The sequence below is a fragment of the Diachasma alloeum genome, unplaced genomic scaffold, assembly GCF_001412515.2.
Source record: "Diachasma alloeum isolate Michigan unplaced genomic scaffold, Dall2.0 Dall_scaffold_00178, whole genome shotgun sequence".
Classification (NCBI taxonomy): domain Eukaryota; kingdom Metazoa; phylum Arthropoda; class Insecta; order Hymenoptera; family Braconidae; genus Diachasma; species Diachasma alloeum.
In genome coordinates, this window is record NW_021680344.1 from 1,076,167 (window position 1) to 1,097,360 (window position 21,194).

The 21,194-nt window shown below is 35.0% G+C and overlaps 2 protein-coding genes and 1 non-coding gene across 3 annotated transcripts in view; 1 reads left to right on the forward strand and 2 right to left on the reverse strand.

The window, feature by feature from the left end:
* Positions 1-10,448: 10,448 nt before the first annotated feature.
* Positions 10,449-10,520, reverse strand: Trnap-agg. Its single transcript has one exon. It is a non-coding gene; the product is annotated as a tRNA-Pro (tRNA).
* Positions 10,521-10,651: 131 nt separating this feature from the next.
* On the forward strand, positions 10,652-14,810 carry LOC107039839 (leucine-rich melanocyte differentiation-associated protein). The gene is made up of 4 exons (XM_015259681.2): positions 10,652-10,715; positions 11,004-11,231; positions 12,523-12,901; positions 13,836-14,810. The coding sequence occupies exons 1-4, from the start codon at positions 10,656-10,658 to the stop codon at positions 13,913-13,915; spliced, it is 747 nt and encodes a 248-aa protein (XP_015115167.1). The 5' UTR covers positions 10,652-10,655; the 3' UTR covers positions 13,916-14,810.
* The window catches only part of LOC107039850, a 33,021-nt gene continuing 25,831 nt past the window's right edge, over positions 14,005-21,194 (reverse strand). Inside the window, exons 9-11 of the mRNA XM_015259693.1 lie at positions 19,125-19,285; positions 16,923-17,820; positions 14,005-14,998 (exon numbers count right to left, since the gene is read on the reverse strand). Coding sequence (XP_015115179.1) covers positions 14,844-14,998; positions 16,923-17,820; positions 19,125-19,285 — 1,214 coding nt within the window. The 3' untranslated portion in view covers positions 14,005-14,843. The remainder of the gene's footprint in view (positions 14,999-16,922; positions 17,821-19,124; positions 19,286-21,194) is intronic.

The window sequence follows — 21,194 nt, forward strand, 5'->3', positions numbered from 1 at the left end:
TCTCTCCCATATTAAAAGCGGAATGCGCGGCAAACGTATGTGGAACGTTTGACAGGCCAATGTATATCTACAGCGTTATACACCTCATGAAGCGAAAATAAAGGGCACTTATTTTATTTCTTAACCGTTTTATCACAACACTAATTAATATTTCACTGAATTGATATTATGAAAAACATTAACCTGGGGTTTCAGTAAGGAGATATGTGAGAGAGGAGGCTAGAGGAGGCGACGGAATAAATCATCTGGTCACGTTGAGTCGATGTTCGTGGTTGCGGAGGGGGGACGAAGAGTACCGAAATCTTACGAATGCGCGATCGGGTCCTAGGATTCTGGTAGAGCACCGGAAAAATTTGCCAGTCAGTGTCATAATTTTTCTCGTATTTCTCGTAAAAATTCACTGTCGCTTCGATTTTACCGTGCTGCACAAGAATTTTTCCCCACATTTATCCGAAAAATGACTCGTGCAACAGTACTTTTTCCTACTCTTTGCGGTACATTTGGCCTGGAAAGACCATCTGAACCAACTTTACTGTGCGGGCACGGTAATTTTTCTCGTACATTTCTCTCCGTGTATCGGTGACAATCCAGCAGACCCAATTCAAAAGGAAAAATATCCAGCATTTTCGAAAATCGCCGGTTTTCAATATTTAATCTACCGATCGATATAATTCATACAGGGAACCATTTAGCTTTCGTTTCAAGGATTACCTTTTTTATCGTTATTGTACATCGCTTCGACCCGGTTAGGGTATACTGCGATAATGATCAAGACTTTAAATGGCTAGATCCCACTATTCTACCCGGCCGGGATTTGAACTCGCAACCTTTTGCATGTGAGGCAACGAGCTTATTCACTGCGCCAAGCCACCGGGCATTTCAAGGCTTACGGTTGGACTGAGTGTTTTTCTTTGTTTTTAAAAGAAAAAAAACTTTATAACAGAGTTAATCCAAGGGTTTCCCCTTCTGATTCCTCTAACATATGTGACCATTTGTCACCATGGTGACTTTGTCATAAGATTGACAAAGGTTTATAGCTGTTACCCCTCCTTGTAACATTAAATATACGTTTATGACCCCAGGTAGGAATTGATGATGGAAACAATTCTCATCAAGCCCTGAACCAAGGCTCGAAAATTCTCGATCCGTCTCCGATGTTCCATCCTTCCGTTGGTCCGGTTTCATTCTCATTTCCGATATTCCTCTCAGTCTCTCCAATTCTTGTTGGAGCCATTTCCATCCTCCAATATTTTTAATTCGCCCGTCTCTGGCCGCCACCTTCGATTTCCAGTCCTTTTGATCAATTTATGCCTCTCAAGATCTTCCTCAATCAAGATATGCACTGTTTTATCGCAAAAATTACTCCCCTTACTATTTTGCTTCAGCGCCATATTTACTGCCTATCAGCCTTCGACTTCTCTCAAGATTTATGTAAATTTCACTCATTTTCGGGTCAGACAAAAAAAAATTTCCTTGTAGCCTCCTTGTGAAATGGCCTTTATTCGTTTCACTATTCAATACTAATAACACTTTTTTCCGTTTACCCTTTACCATAATCCTCCTCCGCTTCTCCTGCTCCCTCCTATTCACCTTACTTTCCTCAGGTGCCCTAGACTTCGGCCAAACTATGCTTCTGCCTCCGTGGTTCTGTCCAAATGCTCCATGTCACACTGTCTCGTGGTCTCACTATCCGTCCATCCAAACCTCTCAAAAAGTTCTGTTTCACCTCCACTTAATTATCTCCACTGTGAATAACACTGGAAGGAGCCCCTCCGACAACTTTCTTCCACTTTGTTTCGCCAAAAAATCATAATTTGTTGTCAAAAATCGACGGAGCCTTCAACCACTCTACCACCTCTTACGAGCGCCACCTCCGCTCTCCACTACTGGAAAGTCAAGGAGTAAAAAGTTAATGAAATGTTAATATCAAGTCACTTCACTTTAAATTTCATATATATTTTCACAATTTATTTACACTGAATCTTAAATCTTGAATAATAAAAAAATAATAAATGGACTGTGAACAGGGTTAAAATTACGGAGGGTGGATGTAAAAATGTAAAGTTGTTGTACTATCATAATATGATTACTAGTCACTACTAGAGAATACCGACGAATACCGAAGTAATAGGGAAGCTGAACTTTTTGGAGAAATGTGTGTCGACTTATATCCTAAAATTCCGCAACAACTCAATGGAAAAGTGGATGGTCTGTCATTGGTCGAGAAAAGTGAATGAACATTTTGCTTGGTTTGTTTATTTGAGGGATAGAGTGGATGAAATAGAGAGTGGGAGGGAAAAGGGCGTCACAAAATTCGAAACGTGTCTGGTTCCGAAGCGTCTGAGTGACTGTCATAAAATCATAAACGCCCCGAGTAATAACAATCAGAAATTTTTGCCGGATTTGGGAAAGAGAAAACAATAAATGATTGTAATAACGATGCGAAATAGTGAAATAATTTTCCCGGGTTTGGGAAAGAGAAAACAATAAATGAAAAGGTTTTTGAATTGAAAAATATTCCGAGGATTAACAGTTTGCCATAATAAAATTTTCGTTCAAACATAAAGGAAATACTCTTCAACAGTGTCGTTCTATGACTATAACATTAAAATATTTTTGAACAAAAGGAGGATTATTGTTTGGAAGTATCTGGACGACAGAGAAAATTTTGTCAATGGAAAAATTCTACTAATGAATTCCTACTGAATTTTTGGATTTTTCTGTTGGGAAATTACCCTACACAATGTACAATTTCGCGACGAAACAGTCAGTGATAAAGGGAGTGCCAAAAAAAAGAAAAAAGAATGAAAGTTTATTGAAAAGTGTATTTGCAAGTCTAGGCAAATACGTAAACGAAGAAAGATACCTTCAAATTGTGAAACGAATTCAGATGATTTTTCAGCAAAGAAAAAGAAAACAATTAATGGAAAACTAGAACGAAAATGGTCTTCAAATATTGAGAATCACCCAGTGCAACCATTTGTTGAAAATTGAGGTCCTGTTCATGATTTGGAGATTGATAGCAATGACATGTCTTATTTCAAATTACTTCTTTTCTTCCTTAAATTTGTCCCATCCCATCTATCAATAAAGTCCTTCCCAAACTCATGTATTCAAATGTGCACTTAGTGGTACGGCACTGTTCGCGCGCTCGCTACTCATCCCCTTCCAAGTCGAACGTCCGCCCCCATAGGTAGGGGGGAGAAGTTTACAAGTCAGAGGGTTAAGAAATTTTAAAAGCAAAATCGGTGGTTCCACGATAACTAAACAAAAATGGACTGAATTGATTGAATGATGGCTTAAAAAATTTGTTTGGATGTCTTTTTGACCGAGTTCGAAAATGAAGGCGATAGCGATAATCGTTATTTTGATTTATTTGAAAATTTTCAACAATTTTGTATTTTTTGAAAATCAGAATTCCGAGGATATCTTTGAATATCATGCTTCAAATGAATTCAATCATAGCTTGAAATATTTATTTTAATACCATTAAGTCGAAGTTAAAATATGTTTAACAGATGTTTTCTCATTTTATCGAAGGACTGAGGAGAGGGATAGAACCGTAAAAAAGACAATCGGTTGTATAGAAGAAAGGGATAATAAGAATAATGATGATGATAACGTTCAACTAAGTTGAAAATCTGACGAAATTATTTTAAAAGAAAGCTTATTCAATTTAATAACATAAAATAAACAATGAATTATACATGATAGAAGGACATGATGTGCAAAATAACCATTCGGAAACATATTGCTAATTTATTAGCAAAAGTAACTATACTATATGCAATACAAGAGTAATCTCCCACTTATTTTAAGAAAAAAATTTAACATGCATTTTTAGCCTAGTATCAAAAAGTATTACTTTGAAGTTGAATCGGGGAAAATTGTGCAGAAGTAGATCACCACTGTTGATCCAAAGAGTTTCCACTTAAAAGTTTGACATCTAATGAGTATCCGTGAGATTTTCACCCCGTATTTCAGCCCTCTCTCAATTTCATTTATCTCCCAGGGTTTCTGTACATTCACTGTTGAATTTTCCCCGAGAAAGTTTATATGCACGATTAAAGTGGCGCAAGGAGAATAGAGCGGGACGCGAAAGTAAAGTAGGTGGTGGAGATGTAGAGTGTGAAGGAGACCCGAGAGGAAAATGAGAAAATGTGACATAGAAACATTGCGACCCGCGGTGTTCCCCAACCCTCGCTCGTCCCTACACTCCACACCCCCTTATTTTCCATCTCACCACGCTTTCTCCCGCTTCTTCGGATTCCTCTTCTTCGTTTACCAGGGGCGAGGGAGGGAGAGTAGGTCCTTAACTAGTTTATTTCGTGAATTTACCTTCCCAACGAATGACGCAAGACGATATCTAAGTTTCACTGGGATTTTGTGCTGGGAAGAACTGTTGGTTCTTGACACGCTAGGAAACCTCAGGGTCTATAACTCGGAGGGTTAGTTTTGGCCTTTTCATGACAAGTCAACACGTTGTAAGGATTTTAGTAGTTGCAAGATAGAATTCACCGATTGACTTGACAAACCTTATGAGTGTTTATTCAACAGAGCCCATGTAACGCTAAAAAAATTAATAGAAAAACCTGACGAATTCGCTAAATAACTCCAGAGATATCTATCTTTATTAATCATAATTACCGTTAAATTTTGAAGCCATCAATTAGTTAACATCACTTTTAAAATTTTAATTATTTAAGTAATCATCAATTTAAATATTCAACTTTTAAACTATTTTATTAATCAATAATTTAGGTAGGATGATTGCTGGATTATTTGGTTAATCGATAATCTCTTTTAAGAAATTAGAAATTTTCACTTGATGGAAAATTTAGAGTTCGATATTATTAAATATTTAATTTGTGACGACATGGTCCGTCAACCCGTAATTTATTTTTTGTTTGTAAAATTTGTTTATTTTCATTTTTATATGAAAATCAAGACCTTCTTCTAAGGCAAACTTGTTAAAAATTACCCTCTGGGAGAATTCTCTCATCCATGAGAACCGGGAAAGGAAATACTCCAAATCTTTCCCAATTCTAATACCATTTGTCATCTCCGACGGCCATAACTCCACGACGAGTTGAGTCGAGAAGAGGAGATCCTGAGAAAAATCTCTTGGGACAAAACAAAATCCAGACCACGCCGTTCAGGCTACCAGGAAGGAGGATTGGACGGTGGCGTCCCTCTACGAGGCACGTGCTTTTCAGATGGGAGCAGAAGGTGTCTTCAACCGAGGATCACGAGGATCAATTGCCATCAACCACCGAGTGATAACGGTCCAGGGTACCCTGACGTAAGGAACGACCGGTGTATGAAACTCCACTCCATCTGACGAGCAAAACCTGCAGGAAGTCAGCGGAGGAAATCCGAGCGACGATAAAATTGTCTACTCATCAAGAATCCATAAAATCTAATTTGGGAATAATTTTAAAATACTGAAAATATCGATTAATATTCATTTACGGTTTTGAGAAATAATTTTCACGTAAATTAGTTGTGTAGAATATTCTAGAGTCAAATACTTCGGTTAGGACTTCGATATCCAATCAAATTCCGTGTCTTATGAATTTGGGGCGAGTCCCTCCCCCAAAACAAGATCGATCAGGCATATCGATTGAACCGGCCCAAGCTTCCTAGCCAGCGCGAGATGTAGGCGCAAAATAGTACTGTCCGCCAGATTGGCATTTATTTCGTTTATTTTAAGATAAATTTAGTATTTTGGATTATGGAGGTTGCTGATGTCTATCCTGGGGCAGGTGATTTCTCACTAGTTGACAGGTGGGCAAGGCCGAATTATTATTAACTTTGAGTGAAATTGTAAAACTGTAGCCTTTGTCTTGGCTACTCTTGAGAAAGCGTCCAAGATGGCGTCTTTTCTAATTTTTCATTATATTTTCTTGAATTGAGGCAAATGCGATCAACTCCTCTTATATTTTTTTCGATTTTTGATAATTACTTTTGGTAAATTTGAGTACAATATTGAAGTTCATTAGTTTTGATTAATTTTTGAGTGAAATTAAAATGTGATAAATTGAATTCATTGTATTTCGAGGTCACGTATTGACCCTCAATTGAATATCGATCCATATTATGGATCGTTATTTTGTCATAATTTTGAGAATAATGAGGAATTATAACCCTCATTCAACTTTCCCCCGAACGTCACAAATTCATCATCAATCTGACATTTGAACTATTGATATTACATTATTTTTTAATTTTGATGTGTATATTTAGACATTTATCAATGTAAGTCGCAAATCCTTTTAATATTGAAGAAATATGATATTGATGGCCATCCCTGGGTAATTCTATTGGATTTGAATTGAAATTTCTATCCGTTTTCGGCGGTTTCTATTGCAATGTCAACAGAAAAAGTCAATAGAATGAGTTGTATAGAAAAATTTATTTCTGTTACTTTTTTCTGTAGAATCTTTCTATTGAACATTTTAATAGAATCGACCAAAAGCTAATAGAAAGTTCAATAGAAATCTAATAGAATTGTCTAGCGAATTCGCTAGGTTTTCCTGTCACATTTTTTCGTGCGTGATCTGTCTGAGGATGTGGATGAGATAGAGACCCCACTGCACTTGTTAGACTGGCGACATTTTACGCTAATTTTTACTTCCGCATGGAAGCTTTGTAATTGCTCAAATTTAAGTTTTCATTTTTTTGTGTTAGAGTAACTAAATATGGTGTAAAAAGTTTGAATATGCCATTCTTAGATGGCGTCTGTATGCATGTGGTCTTTTTACTTTTTTTCGAAATTCATTAAATTTTTTATGAATTTTTTTGGCAGTTTGAAGAGACATCGGCAGAATTTCAAATTATTTTATCAATTGATAAAATTCCAAATTATTTTATCAATCAATAATTTAGTTCGGAGGTTTGACAATTATGTGGCCAATTGAAAAATCCCTTTCAAGAAATGTAGAAATATTTGCCCAATAGTCATATTGAGGTATTCCACGCCAAATAAGTCAACCGCTGACCCTCACTTATTTTTTCTGTGATTGGGGAGGATGAAAAACTATATCTTAAATTTTTCCAGATTTTTTCGACAGCCCAGTTCGGAGATATGATTTTTGTTTCGTTTTTCCGGTTTTTTTCAATGACTCGAGTTCTATCCATCCGATTTCGATTTATTAAGCATCAAAATTTTTCATTTTTACTGCCTATAAGAATATTTTTATTCCACGTCTGCCTATAACAATATTTTTATTCCGTATCGTTATTCCACGTCAGCGATTGACTCATTTGACGTGACATACACTGAGAGAAAAAATTATTCCTGCCAAGGATTGATATTCTCGTCAGAAGATAATATTTTTTCAGAACGAATTTTTCCAGGACAGTCATTTTCAGAGAGTCCAAGTCTATCCTCAAAAATTACAGTGATATTGAACAATCTGATTATTATGCTACATATGACCTTGACAAAATGTTCTCCGATATCTTCCGGATTTTACAAATTGGCGATTTTCTCAGGTACAGAAAATTGGAATAATTCCAAATGTTAATAATTATTATTGCAGTTTCTTCGAGGTCATATGCAGAAGAATATTCTTATAGATCACCATAATTCGCACGCTTGGAACTTATTTCGGAGCACCTGGAAATGACTGGCCTGGAGAAATACGTTCCAAAAGAGATATTTTCTTCTACTAAGAGTATGAAAAAGATCTCACCAATAACATTTTCTTGGAAGGAATAAATTTTTTTCTCGGTGTACCTCATTTACAATTCCGTATTTTTAATTATTCAATTCACAGTCAATTGAAAAATTTTAATTACCAATTATTTTATAATTTTCGAATTTCAACCCAAATATTACTAAAGCTAATGATCGATACCGATCTTTACTATAAACCACGGAACGCCACCAAAGGGGGAAGAGCGTTATATTGATAAGAGGTTATTGAATTCTCCATGACTCGCCGAATAAAAAGAGTATTTTCTATTGCCTGAGAGGGACCCATCATATATTCCAATACATGGCCGTGAGCGTTCTTCAAGACGGTGCATGAGTGCAACACAATTCACATATCCTTTATCATATATAATGGAAAATTTATCCACTAGGGAAACTTTTAGTTACCTCTGTTGCACCTGGACGGCTTTCCGCCAGACATATTCAACGTCAGGTGGTTGTATACTGCGACGACAAATGGACGTTTGGGGTGGCCTGGAAATTCATGTTAAGGATATCCAAGTAGTTCAGGCAATTTTTTCTGGGGGAAATCCCCTTCAGAGTTTATAGACTAGACCAAGAGTATTTTTTAGGCGCAGTATAAACTTTAGTTTCCGAACATATTTTCGAGAAAACGATTTTTGAAAGAATAAAATTTAACACATTGCGTCCATAAGAGCTGTATAGTGCCACTTTCAATCCAATAGTTCATAGTCTTAAAGCGTTTTCTCGTACACATAACCGCATATGACTTTGTTCGTTATACTCTCTAGTTTTTTTCGCGACATTAAAAAAAATAAGTTTACGGACAGATAATTGCAAACAATCAAATTAAAAGCTTCTTGAATGGTACGACGCCCATATTGGGTGGTTTGAATCCGTGCGTTCCTGACGTCTGGCAACAGTCCGCTCAAGTGACTACTCGGACCGAATTTACGAGGTTATATGGAACACATGTGCAGTGTGAATATCATTCCTAGTTCACGGGTATTTTGTACCTTCAATAAATCGAAAATGTGGATATACACGAGAAACAGTCGTCAGGCAAACCATAAAATCGATTAATTTCAGTAGGTGCAAAATGTTGAAATTTTGAGGTCAAACGCGGAGATTTTCAGCGAGTCAAGGTTTCAAGATATGTTAGTTTATTGGCGTAAAAATTTGTGAGTGTGTTTGATATATTAAAAAATAGAAATACAACTGTCTATAAATTTACTACTTACGAAATTTTATAGTGAATAGAAAAAATCTACAAACTGCGGGGATTCCCTCATTCTGCGACCACTGAGGCCATCCGTCGCGGGCCCTCCGATTCAGAATTGATTGACGGTCGATTCAGGAACCGACCGGTTCAGTTTGTCGGTAACCATTGGATTGTCACTCAACCGGTTGGTTATCGACATACTGCACTGGTCGGTTCTACGAATTCACAGGTCCGCCAGGGATGTCACTTCGACCGTAGATACCATCAGGGCAGAAAACTTCAATTAATTTTTTTAGAGTGAAACGATTATCTCGGGAATTCCGAATAATTACATCATGGACACACTGATAAAAATTTTCGTCTGAATTTTCCGTGGCAAATCCCGGAACTTTTTATCAGATTCAATTTCCGCTAAAATTTCAGGAAATCTGGTCGTTGAAAAATCAACTATTCGATTGATTTTCTGTTCGAATGATCTGAAAATCCATAGAATACTTAATTTTTCAGTTGAATTATTTCATGAAAAATCGGAAAAATCAGGACAATTTAGGGAAATTGAAAATTCATGTTATTTTGTTTATGAATACTGAATACATATATGGTCAGTGGTTTCTGGTAATTATTACTGATTATCATGCCGTTTTTCAGCGCAACTGTGCTAATTTGTTCGATTTTAATGAGGAAAAGAGCTCAGAATATTCCACGGCGTTTTAACTTTCCGAATGAATTATAAAATGCAGGAAATAAAAAACTTCAAAGGAATGTAACGCCTTGAAATATTGCTATCAGCTTGGTTTCCTCCACTTTTTTAACTTTTAACGTTATTTATTGCAAGAAACATGCATTCTTACAAATGGCCATTGCCCGAGGGCCTTCAGCCTAGAATACACTTCTTTTGTACAGTATCAAACTATCTCTATCAGGAGTTGTGTACATGTGGTTCAATGTTGATCATTGACGTGAGAAAAAGAGAGAAAGAAAAAAAAGAGAAATGAAAATGGTGATGAGACTCAACTTTTGAAAATTCATCGTATAAGAATTGTTATGGGGTGCTGATGGTACTTTTTTTTTCCAAGGTGAGAGATGAATAGGATAAAAGGGAAGAGCGTACGAATTGTAAATTATTGAAGATGAGCAACTCTTCGCCAGGACTTATTGCTAAACTGCTCAGTTCGTATAGCCTTTAGATTTTCGAATAGAGTGAGAGGGGGTATTTGTATCGAGATTGGGCGTCAGGAGTGCACTTGTGACAAAGGTCAAGAATATAGTCCAGCTTGTAAAGTGCGAAAGTAGTTGTTAGTTTGTTGAGTCTGTCTAGAAAGGGCTCGATTTGGGTCCGTTCATATATTCTTACAAAAGACCAGATAACCGAAAGGTTCTACTGACGGAGGTTCATTTTGACAAAAGTTCAATTAACCAAAAGTTGACTTTCCCAATTTGAATTTAACCAGGTTTTTTAACAAAGTTTTTCAGACGTGCTTCCGAAATAGCGTAGAATGCCTCAAAAGGATGAATTTCTGCTTTAGATGGAAATAAAAAAAAATCGGGCTCGTCCGGGATTTGAACCCGGGACCTCTCGCACCCTAAGCGAGAATCATACCCCTAGACCAACGAGCCGAAACGTCGGTGAAAAATTATACCACACACTACTTAATTCCAGGCTCATCATGCGTCGAAAGATGTGGTGATGAACGGCGGAATTAAATAACATGAATCAAAGGATTATCTTGTTTACAGACACTGCGAAACAAAATGGCGGTGATGGGACTACAAGACTTCAATAGGAGTGCTCTGACAATAGAAAACAAAAAGGTGATGTATTCATGTTTAATAATAAAAATTCATCACAAGCATTTCTGGGAAAATTTTGTTCAAATCGGACCATCAAAAATCGTTCGATGCGAATGGCAACTTGTCACAAAAATTGTCAATAGAATTTTGTCAAGGTTATGATGAGAACTTTATATACATGAGAAATAACAATCGTTTTGGCAACGTTGCTTTTAGAGAGTAAATTTTTCATCTAATGAATATTTGCATCTATTAAGATTTTTTTCTCGCCAAAATCAGAGATGCTCAATGGATACTTCTGTTTTCCAGGCATGGTATACCGGTCAGAGAGCCTCAAAGATACCCCAGGGTTTGGTAAAAATTGTCGGTGAAGATTGCCTCAGTTTGGATTTATCCTACAACGAATTGACATCACTCTCCGCATTGAAAGAGTACATTCACCTTCAGGAATTGATTTTGGATAACAATGATCTTCGTGACCTGAAAACACTGCCACACATGCCAACGCTAACTACCCTAAGTCTGAATAATAATAAGGTACAAATAGTAGATTTCAAAACTCATCACGAATGAAAAAAATTAATAGAAAAACCTAGCGAATTCACTCGACAATTCTATTGAAATGTTCAATAGAAAATATTCTGTAGAAAAAGTAAAAAGAAATCGATTTTTCTATACAACATATTTTATTGAGATATTTTCTGTAGAATTTCCTCAGCTCAAATTTTCCGATTTTTTTTCATCCTATTTTACTTTTCTTTTCAGCGAGAAAATCAACTAAAAAAACGTGGAAAATTTCAACCGAGAAAATTCGATAGAAAATAAGACAACTTATTCTCAATAGAATAAGTTGTATAGAAAAATCTAATTTTTTCGACTTTTTATAAAATATTTTCTATTTAACATTTCAATAGATCGGCCAAAAACTAATAGAAAGTTGAATAGAAATCCAATAGAATTATTTCGCCAATTCGATAGGTTTTTTCATTAAGGATATCCAAGTATTTTTTACAGTTCTGACGGACTACACTATAGATTCAACCATTTTCAATCATCAAATTTGTCAATTAAATTACGTGAGAAAAATTTGAAAAAATCATTTATCATATTTTTTTAAACATTTTTCAATTATTTTTCTTAAACATTCATTATTCATGAATAAATAATTGAACTTATTTAAAATTTCGGAAATCTTATTTTTTAGCCATGAAATCGATTTCTGGTTAAATTCTAAATATGAATGAATTTGTTACGATTCCGAACAAATGAGTTTTATGGTGGAAAATTGCTTGTTTATACATTATTGATAGAAAATGCTCATAATGTTCAAAAATTGCAATTGTAAATTATTCAATCTATCTTCCTCCAAAAGTAAAGCTAATTTTTTTTTCAAATTGTTAAAATGTTTTTTAACGGTTTGATATCGAGATTCAAATTCAGACCTGTAAATTTTAAATAATGAAATCATTGTAAAATGTTTGGAAACTTGGGGTCAAATGGGGCTCCAATACTCTGATGTTCGACTACAAAAGTAGAAAAGTATTTCACTGGAGAAAAAATAGCCGAAATACTTGGATAATTTTAAATTTTCTCATACGTAATATTGCCTCCAGAAATTAAAAACTAGTATATTTCGATACGAGTGCAGAAAAGTGTTTTTTTGGCTCGTGGGAGGTTTATAGCGCGAGCTGAAGGCGAGTGATATAATCCCACGAGCCAAAAAAAAATTTTCCCATGAGTATCGAACGATGTTTTTCACCACAATGTGTGGAAAAGGGACGTTTTAGGCACGTGAAGCGCGATGAAAACATATTTTCATTGACTGCAGATAGATGACATTGATATGGCAGTAGACAGAATAAAAGAATGCTGTCCCAACGTGATATTTTTGAGCCTGCTGGGGAATCGAGGCTACCCGGATCAACTCACGGATCCAATAAGCAATGATGAAGCTGACTATAATCGCTACAGACTCTATGTCATTCACATATTACCTGGTTCACTGCGTTTTCTCGATTCTCGACCTGTAACGAATATAGAAAAACGTGATGCACAAACTCGTGGTAAATTTCTCCGAACAGTGAGATTTTCCACCCAAACTGCATCGAATATTGATGAAGAGTTGGGATTTGATGAGATCGATGCCATCATGGATTTGAATTGTTCTCCATTACCAAAGACTAATCGTAGTCCTCTTGACCATAAAGGTAAGAATATTGAAAAATTGAAAAGTGATGACAGTGATGACATTAATCAAATTAACTGCAGACAGCAATCCATTACAATGCTGCATGGAGAAATTTTGATAGAAAATTTAACGTATTCGTTAGAGAATTCTAGTGGTTGTCTATTGGGATTTCCTTCGAATTTAACTCAAAATTATGCATTTTGCAGTAGAATCTTCAATTCCTACACAATTTATTCTGTTCTGATTTTTTCTACTGCTTCTAATTCATCATTTATATAAATCGACATGACCTTGGGGATCTGATAAGACACGAGCTAATTAATATTCATGGATTGCACATCACGTGTGTCAATTAAATGAATGAATTATCAGGGGAGTAGTGGAAACATGGAACCGTGGCTTTAATTACATGAGTCAGGAAATAGTTTTATTACCATGTGACATACAATATTTTATGTCTCTGGAACCGGGAACCCCAATTTAACCGAGGGAATCGATGTTAGAATCGCGGTTTTACGACCCCAGGGACATAAAGTAATATTTTATGTCCCAAGGACCGAAAACCGCGTTCTAACCGAACAAAGTAAAGTTAAAATTCGCGGTTTATCTGTGCTCGGGACATAATATACTATTTTTTATATTTGTGTCCAATACTGCGTCTTCGTCAAAAAACTGTGTAATTTACCAACGTAATTTATACGCCTATCGCTGTTAATAATATAGGAAATTCAAATTCTATTGACATTTTCCTGTCAAATATCTGTCAAAAATTCACATCTGAAGGCTTTATTCTCCTATTAAATTCTATAGAAATCACCCAAAAATTTCCTACTGAAAGGTTTTTCTGCTAATTTTTTTCATACATGACAACATTTAAAGTCTATAATGGTTTCCATATCCTGAAATATATAAGAAATAAGATTTATCAATTTAATGTCTATTTCTATTTCCAGCTGCATTTGGTAAATGCCGTTATCGTTACTCGGGAAAGAATTCCGAGGGAAACAGATACATCCTGAACAATGATCTCTAACAACTCTACTCGACTATTTCGACTGATCTGACAATACTCATCTGAAATATCCTTTTTCACATAAGTTTTTGATGAAAAAATCGGACAGGTATAAAAGTTGATTTTATTCGTACTCCAGTTACACTGGTAAATGCACTAGATATTAACAAATCCATTCCAATGATTATTCCGTACAATCGAACTGATTTAATTTCCTACGGAAGAATATATACGAGAAGAATTGGTTGGTAACAATTGATACAATGCTCATACGTACAAAGTCCATTTATCAAATTTGTATGTAAATATCCTGAGATAATTGGTCCAATTTTAGCACAATAATTTCCTACAAATATTAAATGTATAATTTCTTATCATTAATGGAATTGGCATTAATTCGTAGGTAATATTTTTCAGATTAACCCTGTCTTGCCTTGAGTACTTTCAAAAATTTTCACTTCAATAACTGCACACAGTTCGCAGAGAGGAAAACCTCTCGATTTATAAAATTACACTACAAATCATGCCTTTCAATCACAAATTATGGAATTTTAATTACCCACTTTTCTACCATAATCGTAGTATCTTGGTAATACAGTAATAGTTTTCAATGTGTATAATTTTTATATGTAACGCATATTAAGTATAAATATATTATCTATTTATAAGTACACAAATTCATCAAATTAGAGATATTAAAATTACCCCCAATACACGATTTCAATTATCCCTAACATGGAATGTTGAATATAATGCTGATAAAGTGAACTAAATCATTCATTTATCCTTTGATATCATACAAAAAATGGAAGCATGCTTTCCTTGCAAAGGGAGGAAATCGTCCACATTAATATCTCTCAACCTTGGAGCGAACTCCCGGTTGGAGGGACGGATTTATAAAGTACTTTTGGCCAAATTTATTCATCTTGGGAGATGAGAAATGAAAGATTCAAGAGACAGTGCTCTTTCCATGATTGTGTAAATTGGGTCTCAGGGTGACTGCACCCTCAACCCAGAAGTTTGGTCGTTCCAGCATACTCTGCCAGAGTGAGAGCTCCCGTCCAGTCGCATCCATCCAGTCCACTGGTTTCCCATAATGTTTACCTACGGAGATTGAGAAATACTTGGGTGAGTGAGGATTGTACGTAACGCGCGATTCAAGGAAATTACGATTCAGGGAAATTATTCAATCTGCTGGCGAATGAAACTATTGTACTCCGTTGAATATTCTGCTTGGAAATTTTGTGTTGAAATGATTCAGCATTAAGGATAGCCAAGTATCTTTTACAGTTTGGTACAGACCACACTGTAGATTCAACCATTGTCATTCATCAAATTTGTCAATTAAATTGCATGCGAAAAATTTGAAAAAATCATGAATATTCCGTGTCATTCACATTACATTTTGCAGATTGATTTTTTAAAATATTCGTTTTTATAAATAAATAATTGAAATTGTTTAATCTTTCGGAAACTCTATTTTTGTAGGCATAAAAATTCTAAATATGAATAAATTTGTTAGCATTCCAAACAAATGATTTGTATGGTGAAAAATTGAAAATTAATACACTCTTTATAGAAAATGCACGTAATTTTCAAAAATTGCAACTTTTAAGTAATTTCATCAATCTTCTTCCAAAAGTAGACTTTCTATTTTTGTTCAGAGTGTTAAAATGTTTTCTAACGGTTCAATATCAAGATTTAAATTAAGACCTCCGAAGTTTACATAATGAATTAACCGTTAAATGTCTGAATTTGGGTCAAATTGAGCTCCAATGAAAGCTCTGATATTCAATTATAAAAGTAGAAACGCATTTCAATGAAGAAAAAATAGCCAAAGTACTATTCAACTATTTTCAGTCATCAAATTTGTCAATTAAATTGTGTGAGAAAAATTTGAAAAAAATAATGAATATTTAGCGTCATTTAAATTATATTTTGCCTAGGGTTATAATTTTTTAAAATATTCGTTGTTTATATATAAATCATTGAAATTGTTTAAACTTTAAAATCGATTGCTGGTAAAATTCTGAATATGAATAACTTTGTTACGATTTCGAACAAATGATTTTTATGGTGGAAAATTGATTATTTATAAATTATTTACAGAAAATGCTCGTAATTTTCAAAAATTCCAATTTTTGCTTCCGAATGGAAATTTTGTAATCGTCCAAATTTAAGTTTTGGATTTTTTGTTTTATATCGACCCCATATGATCCAAAAGTCCGAAAATGGTATCTAGTAACTGTTAGGTCGGCATTTGCCACAGCAGCCAATGCCAATGCATGACAAATTATCCAATTACAATTTCTTCTCTATCGGATTTATTTCTAATCTAATTTTTTCCTAATCTCTATTAAAAATGTGTACTCCTGCATAATGTGAAATCCAATGGCAATTATGATATATTATAAATTATAAAGATTCTAAAACAATCGAGATCACGTTCGAAAGATAACACACGCGAGCCTTAACGCCCGGATGGATTATCTTTCGAACGTGATCTTGCTTCTTTCATTTTGATAATCTGAAATATTTCCCAATTGCCATTCAGTTTATAGCACTGGAGTCTCCAAAAAGTATGATCGTACAATCCAAAAACCGTTGAAAAATAACTGAACATTTTCCAAGAGCGTTTTTATATAATATTGGGAAATAAACCCAATAGGGAGGAAATTGCAAATTAATAATTTATTGTCTTTAGTTGCCATGATAAATTATCCATTTACAATTTCCTCCCTATCGGACTTATTTCCTAATCTTTATCAAAAACGTTCTTTGTAAAGTTCACTGTTTTTTCTACTTTCTTTATTGCACAATCATAATTTTTAGCGTGATGGAAAACCAATGGAATTGTGATATATTATAAATTACGAGAATGTAAAAACAATCGAGATAACGTTCGAAAGATACTCCATCCAAGCCTTAAATTTATTTTCCTCCTTACTCAACTGAAGTACATTCATACTACTTCAATCAATGAAATATTTTTCAAGGTACCTATTCGAAATATCAAAGCATTACTCACCAGTTCCCAGATTGAATCTAACACCTCCCAGGAACTCATTACTCGCAATACGATCATGATCCCAAACAGTCAGTTCGAGTCCACGTTCAGCTAACTCCTGAATACTAACATCTTTGTAAACAAAAGTGTGACCCCAAACTGGCGAGCCATTGGATCGCCTAACGACCCCAGTCTTTTGCTTGCCCGACCTGCCTTTGTCTGGTAACAAATAGCTCTTGCAGAAGGGGTCACATGTGCCTGAATTTTTAGCTCGGGTTTGAAGATTACGAGCCTCTTTAACGAGCACATGAAGTCCCCCTCGGCTCCAGTTTTTCTTTCCCTTCACAAGGCTCTTCTCGCCAGCAATATTCTCCCTCTCCTGTAATTGCGCTGGATCTGGTGGCACAAATTTGAGGCCCACAATAACCTCGCCCTTGTAGGCTATAGGATCGTCAAATGGCTCAGTTCTCTCCTGAAGTGGATACCACCTCGGTGTTGGATCGTCAAATATTTTATTCTCAAGAGGCATTCTCACTTCACCGAGGAAATCATTCCTGCCAAACATGTCTGAGTGCCAGACTGTCAGCCATAGTGTTCTAGTCTCCAATCCATTCAACCCAATATGGAATTTTAGTGTCTCATCGAAGACCGGATTCAACGTGTGTTTCTTCACTTTCGTTTTTCGCTTTCCACCCTTTGACTTATCAGGGAGAAGGTAAACTTTCACGTAAGGGTCTGAACGATTTCTCTTTATGTCAACTGGCGCTAGATCTCTGCACTGGCTGACGTGGACTTCGAATGTTAGCTGTTTGTAATCGTATTGGAGGGAGAATTCAACTTCACCACGAACTGCCACTGATCCACACCATCTGCCTTCACCAGCGCCGCTGTACACTGATGCCATTGAGTCAGATCTCGCCTGGAAGGGATTGAAAATGTTGATATTTAGTAGAAAAATCTAAAGGGAGGGAATTTTTTTTCAGCATTTTCACTTTGCATTCGCAGAGAAAAAAAATTAGTTTCCAATAAAAATGAATGAATTTCAAAGCTCTGTTGTGTTAACATATAGCGAGCGAAAAATCCGGGAAATCAGGGGATTTTTTTACTTATTTCAACCAATTTTTCCCTAGCATGAGGGAATAAAGCTCTTGTTCTGAGCAATTTTTACTCAATCTAGTATGATTGTACCTATAAATTAGGACATATTTTCTATTACTTTAAGAAAAGCTTGGCTTTTGAATTGAAATTCTTGGGATTGGTGAATCAACAACATCAGGATTTTCATATTTAAAACATTCTTGTTCTTAAATTGATGATTTGTCCTGTTTCAACATGAATTTACTCATTTTTATAAATCCATTATTACTCAAAGAGAACAACAATGTCACCTCACACCTGGAATTACTATTGAATTAATATTCAATTATTCTAGAAACTTATCCCTTTTGAACGTTCTCGTTTTAAGAACTTTTGTGGCTTGGAATGAGTTGATTTTTGGTTTTGAATATTACGGATTTTTGCTCTAAATTTTTTTTAAATTCTGAGCAAAATGTCCATGAGTTTCTTCAAATCAGTGAATTAGTTTTCAAAACTAGAAACTGTTTTCTATGTGTTCTGATTTTTAATTTAGCTGCACAGAGAAAAATTGATCATGTTCTAGAATCAATTTACTCATGTTTATAGATTCATTGTTATTGAAAGTATATGACTTGATATCGCCTGAGACTTGACTCAATTACTATTGAATTCATGTTCAATTGGTCCAGAATTTGATTCTTTTCGACTGTTCTCATTTCAATAAAGCAAAGATTTTTAATTTGAGAAACCAACAGTTCTCGATTTAAAAACTTTTCTGCCTTGGAATGAGTAGATTTTTTATACTGAATTTTTCGGTTTTTGGGTCTAAATTTAAGTAACCAGTTTTTAATTCTGAGCAAAATGATTTCTAGAAACATGAGTTTTTGATTATTCTCGTCAATACTTTCACTAACAAAAAAGTTAATAAAAAACAAATAGTTGATAAAAAAAAATTTTCGCTTGAATTGCGCCAAACAGTAGTGTTTTGACTGTTTCATTTTGCCCCACTCTCCCCTAAATGAATAAATATGAATACAATTTAAAACGTTTCGTTTTTCAAACCTGTGATTTTCTTGAAATAAAAAAATCATTTAATGAAATAAGAATAAGGAATAAAACACATTCATTACTGGAGATAATGCTTACCCCAAGGCTAGATAATGATGCTCGTGTATTCAAATGATGTGCCGAGTGTAGGCCTCCACGTTCCGTGTCATCAATATCCATGACTGTGCGACTGGAGCCTGACCTCGGGCTTGCACCTATTATTGGCGTGCTACACGCTTCAGACAAACTACTTCCATCGTCTGCATCATAACACAAGAAGAAATCTCCATTAATTCAATTATTTATTACATTTTCTCCGTACTTTTTTTGAATGAAGAAAAACTTATCGTGGAATTCAACGGTATCAGACGATGAGCTTCTACGCGCATGACAGCCGTTGACAAAGAACCGTTTCGTTATTTTTGTTTCATAGTAAGTGGTATCGCTGGCATAAAAAAAGACTTTAGCACGCATTCCGAAACTCACTGGAATGGATATGCTCCAGTGAGCTCAGCTACCGTTCTATCGTCCGGCCACTACGGGTCACTCTGACTGTTGGATTATCGTTTCACGTGTTGATGAGCACTCGCTTTCGAGGAGTCAAATCCATTTCATCTTTGTTTTCGTGAGGGTTGATGAATTTTATCATTTCACGCGATTTGAATGGCATGTCTCAGCTAAGAATCTTTGAGTGACTGAATAAAAATAATACTAATGTCCTATACTATCCATTTCAGAAGTAGACAACTGGAGTTCGACACGCATAACTTGAGTAAAAAAATTCGCAGAAATATGGGACAAATTTCGTCGGTGACTTAGTTATTTATCACATTGCATACCGAGGATTATCTTTGTAATGTCATCATTGTTAATGTTATCGTCATGTGAAGGTGGAAAAACGATTGTAGGGTACACTGAGAGAAAAACAGCAGAGTTCTCAAACAAGTCTTACTTGTGCAAAAAAAATGGTTTGTTAGAAACTACCAAAAAAGGATTTTGTTGCGCCAAACATGCGAAGCGTACACCGACATTGAAAATTTTTATTGCAAGAATAGATTTAGTCCTTTCAAACAAATTCTTTTCAAAAAAACTCTCTAATCACTCTAGCTTGTGCAAAAATCAAGATATCAAGTTGTTTTTTTTTCGAAATTTTCTTATAAAGGACCCATGGAATTTCAAGAATTTTTTCATGATTGTACACTTCAATGAGCTCTATTTATTGACACCAATTACAATTCAATTTTTCACAAGGATTTTAAAAAATTGATATTTTTCCAAAAATCAATTTTTCAACAGTCACTCAAAAAATTCTTATCAAAACAGAATTTTGGTCATGGCTTGAGAGGAGACTACTATGAGTTTTTAAAGTCGTGGGCGATGCATTGGAGATCAATTACATATGTCTAAAAACGAATAATTAATGCAAAAAAAATGAATTGTTTATTGTTGGTTCGCCCCGCAGGCGCTTAAAATGGTAAAAATAGCTCAGGGCTACCAATTTTTGAGCTCCAGAGTTTTTTTTTCAAGATTTTTGCACAGCTAACTTCGTTTTGTTTAATATAAAAATTTGCACCATTCATGTAAAATAAACAGAAAAAATATCCTCAAAATATTTAAAATATATTCTCGATTCTTACAGAAACACTTTACGGTCTATTTTACATGAATCGCGCAATTTTTTATTGAAAACATAACAAAATTAGCTGTGTAAGAGTTGAATTTCCGAAAAACTAATTCGTAATTGTGATTGCACACATTTTTTCAACAATTTTGAAAAAAAATAGCCCTGGACTATTTTCAACATTTTAAACGTTTGCGGGGCAAACCAACAATAAACAATTCATCTTTTTGCTCTAATTATTCGTTTTTAGACATATATAATCGATCTTCAATGCATAAGAAATCTCAGTCCAATAGCCCGCGATTTTTAAAACTCATAGGAGTCTCCCCTTAAAATCATTTAAAATCTTCGACATCGACGACTTTTTTTACTTTTAACGAAAATCGAACGTGACACATTAACACAAGTATTGAAAGAATATCGTCTCAAATTCGCAGCTGTTGTAAGCACGCAGCATTGTGTTCAAAACATTGAAATTTCTGTTGAAATCGTTTTGTCATTGCGACCGCCACCGTCAACACTCGTCGTCATCACTTCTCGGATTCCCT

Excerpts from the sequence above, each read along its gene's own strand:
- LOC107039839 (XM_015259681.2), top strand. The coding sequence starts at position 10,656 with ATGGCGGTGATGGGACTACAAGACTTCAATAGGAGTGCTCTGACAATA. Across the intron at positions 10,716-11,003 it reads TGACAATAGAAAACAAAAAG|GCATGGTATACCGGTCAGAG; the intron begins GTGATGTATTCA and ends TCTGTTTTCCAG. Across the intron at positions 11,232-12,522 it reads TAAGTCTGAATAATAATAAG|ATAGATGACATTGATATGGC; the intron begins GTACAAATAGTA and ends CATTGACTGCAG.